Here is a 1912-nt window from a genome sequence, read left to right as displayed (position 1 = left end):
CCCTCACGTCTCCTGTTGTCGCTTCCTTTTCAATCCTCGTCTTGTCCATGGTAGAAATACAAGGGTATGCTCATACCGTGTCAGACCACTGCGCATTCCCACCACTTTTATACAAACTTACGTCATATTCGTGTAGCATCGGAATGAATCGGATGTACTCGGTGATTCGCAATGGCTGCGTTCGCTCGGTTCGCTGTTTATGTCGAGTAATTCGTTTGTGATTATTACAGTGTACGCAATGACGTGTAATGTGAAAGGGTGTGGGAACTATCCGGCAAAGACCAGAAAGATCGAAGGAAAAAAAATAAAATATTTTTCCTTCCCAAAGGATCCAGCACTGTTTAATAAGTGGCGTCAAGCATGCGGAAAAGAAAATATTTCACCAAAATATGGTTTGTACTTTTGTATAGATTTCTCTTGTTTATTATTATAAGCATATATTTAAGAATCTTAAACCTTGTTTGCTTCAGCTAGGATATGTTCGAAGCATTTTGCTGATGAAGCTTTTACGAAGCCCTTACAACAACATCTACTAGGTTATTCACCTATACGAACTAGGAAGATACATCCTGATGCTATCCCGACGTTGCATCTCCATGCAGTACCTCCACTAACATCAAACGAAAATGTGTTAGCTGAAACAATGCCTTTGCCTGTATCAAATGAAGTTTCGATGGATGTTGAACAGACACCAGCATCGTCCAGTATAGAAGAACAGACACCAGCATCGTCCAGTACAGAAGAACAGACAGCAGCATCGTCCAGTACAGAAGAACAGACACCAGCAAAATATAAAGCAAAATATATAGCCGGATACGTAGCATTTAGATTTAAAAGCACAGATAAAACATTAGGTATTGAAACGCGTCAATTGGAAACAACGGGTGACCAAGATTGGCTGCAAGTTATTTCGCGAGGAAAATGTATGTATCCGAGTGACAAATTATTACAATGTGCTCGTATAATGAATATTGAGTTTGCTAAATATCACGGATCCAGTTTGAATAAAGAAAATCTTATATTTCAAAACTTAGCAAAAATAATAGAACCACAATTGAAAATTAAAATACCGAAAGAGGCATTACTATGCCTCATTAGGACTAGGACATATATTAGGCTGCGCGAAATGAACCGAGCGATTGCAATCGCAAATCACAGGCAAAAAAGAAGAAAGATGTCAAAATTTACTAATAAAAAACCTGTATATTAAATATTTGCATTTATTGTTATTTGATCTTTTATCTGCATCTTTCCTCTGCATATATAGTTCTTTATGTCGTACGCCACAATATATTTTTGTTTTGCGTCTCAGCTGACAATTCTTTTCCAATCGTTTTCCGACCAGTTTTGATTAAAACTAATAATTCGCAGAATTTTAATAATAAATGACTGGAAATTAAAATCTCGTTTTATGTGAAATTTTTCCGTACGTCGCAATGATTTTTATTCAATGCACACAATTCTTTTTTTCTTAATAATAATAATATTTTCTGTAATATCATATATTTAGACAAATCCACATAAAATAATTATAAAATTCGTCAAATAACAATAACGTTTCTAACATCTACAACGAGAGACAAATTCGGGAAACGATGAGCGTTTATCCGTATGTCACGTGCGTTTTTTATATTTATATATTTTTGTTCATATATATTTATTTATTTATAAAACAGAATTTTCTCTCACATAAATGATCAACATTATTTTGTATTCACATATTGTCCGCTCAAAATGCTTTTATAAATGACTATTATAGATTCGCTGCTTAAATGTGCCGCTCAGTGTGACGTAAGGTTGGAAAAGTCGCTGATTGGCTGGGTTCGGAAATATGCGCAAGAGCATACCCTTGTATTTCTACCATGGTCTTGTCCTTCAATACCGCTGAGTTACTCGATCGTATCTGGGCCGA

At 35.6% G+C, this 1912-nt stretch overlaps 1 protein-coding gene across 2 annotated transcripts; it reads left to right on the top strand.

Moving 5' to 3' along the window:
* Positions 1–66: 66 nt before the first annotated feature.
* LOC112459479 lies at positions 67–1213 on the top strand. Of its 2 annotated transcripts, none has more exons than XM_025023597.1 (2): positions 67–392; positions 475–1213. In XM_025023597.1, exons 1-2 carry the CDS (start codon positions 361–363, stop codon positions 1208–1210), a joined length of 768 nt encoding a protein of 255 aa, XP_024879365.1. In that variant the 5' UTR covers positions 67–360; the 3' UTR covers positions 1211–1213. The 2 variants fall into 2 exon arrangements, with proteins under 2 accessions (XP_024879365.1, XP_024879361.1); XM_025023593.1 differs by having other exon boundaries at positions 471–1213.
* Positions 1214–1912: the final 699 nt, after the last annotated feature.

The sequence above is a fragment of the Temnothorax curvispinosus genome, unplaced genomic scaffold (genome assembly GCF_003070985.1).
Source record: "Temnothorax curvispinosus isolate PA1 unplaced genomic scaffold, ASM307098v1 QBEX01000999.1, whole genome shotgun sequence".
In the NCBI taxonomy this organism is placed as follows: domain Eukaryota; kingdom Metazoa; phylum Arthropoda; class Insecta; order Hymenoptera; family Formicidae; genus Temnothorax; species Temnothorax curvispinosus.
This window is presented reverse-complemented; position numbering and strand designations above follow the sequence as displayed.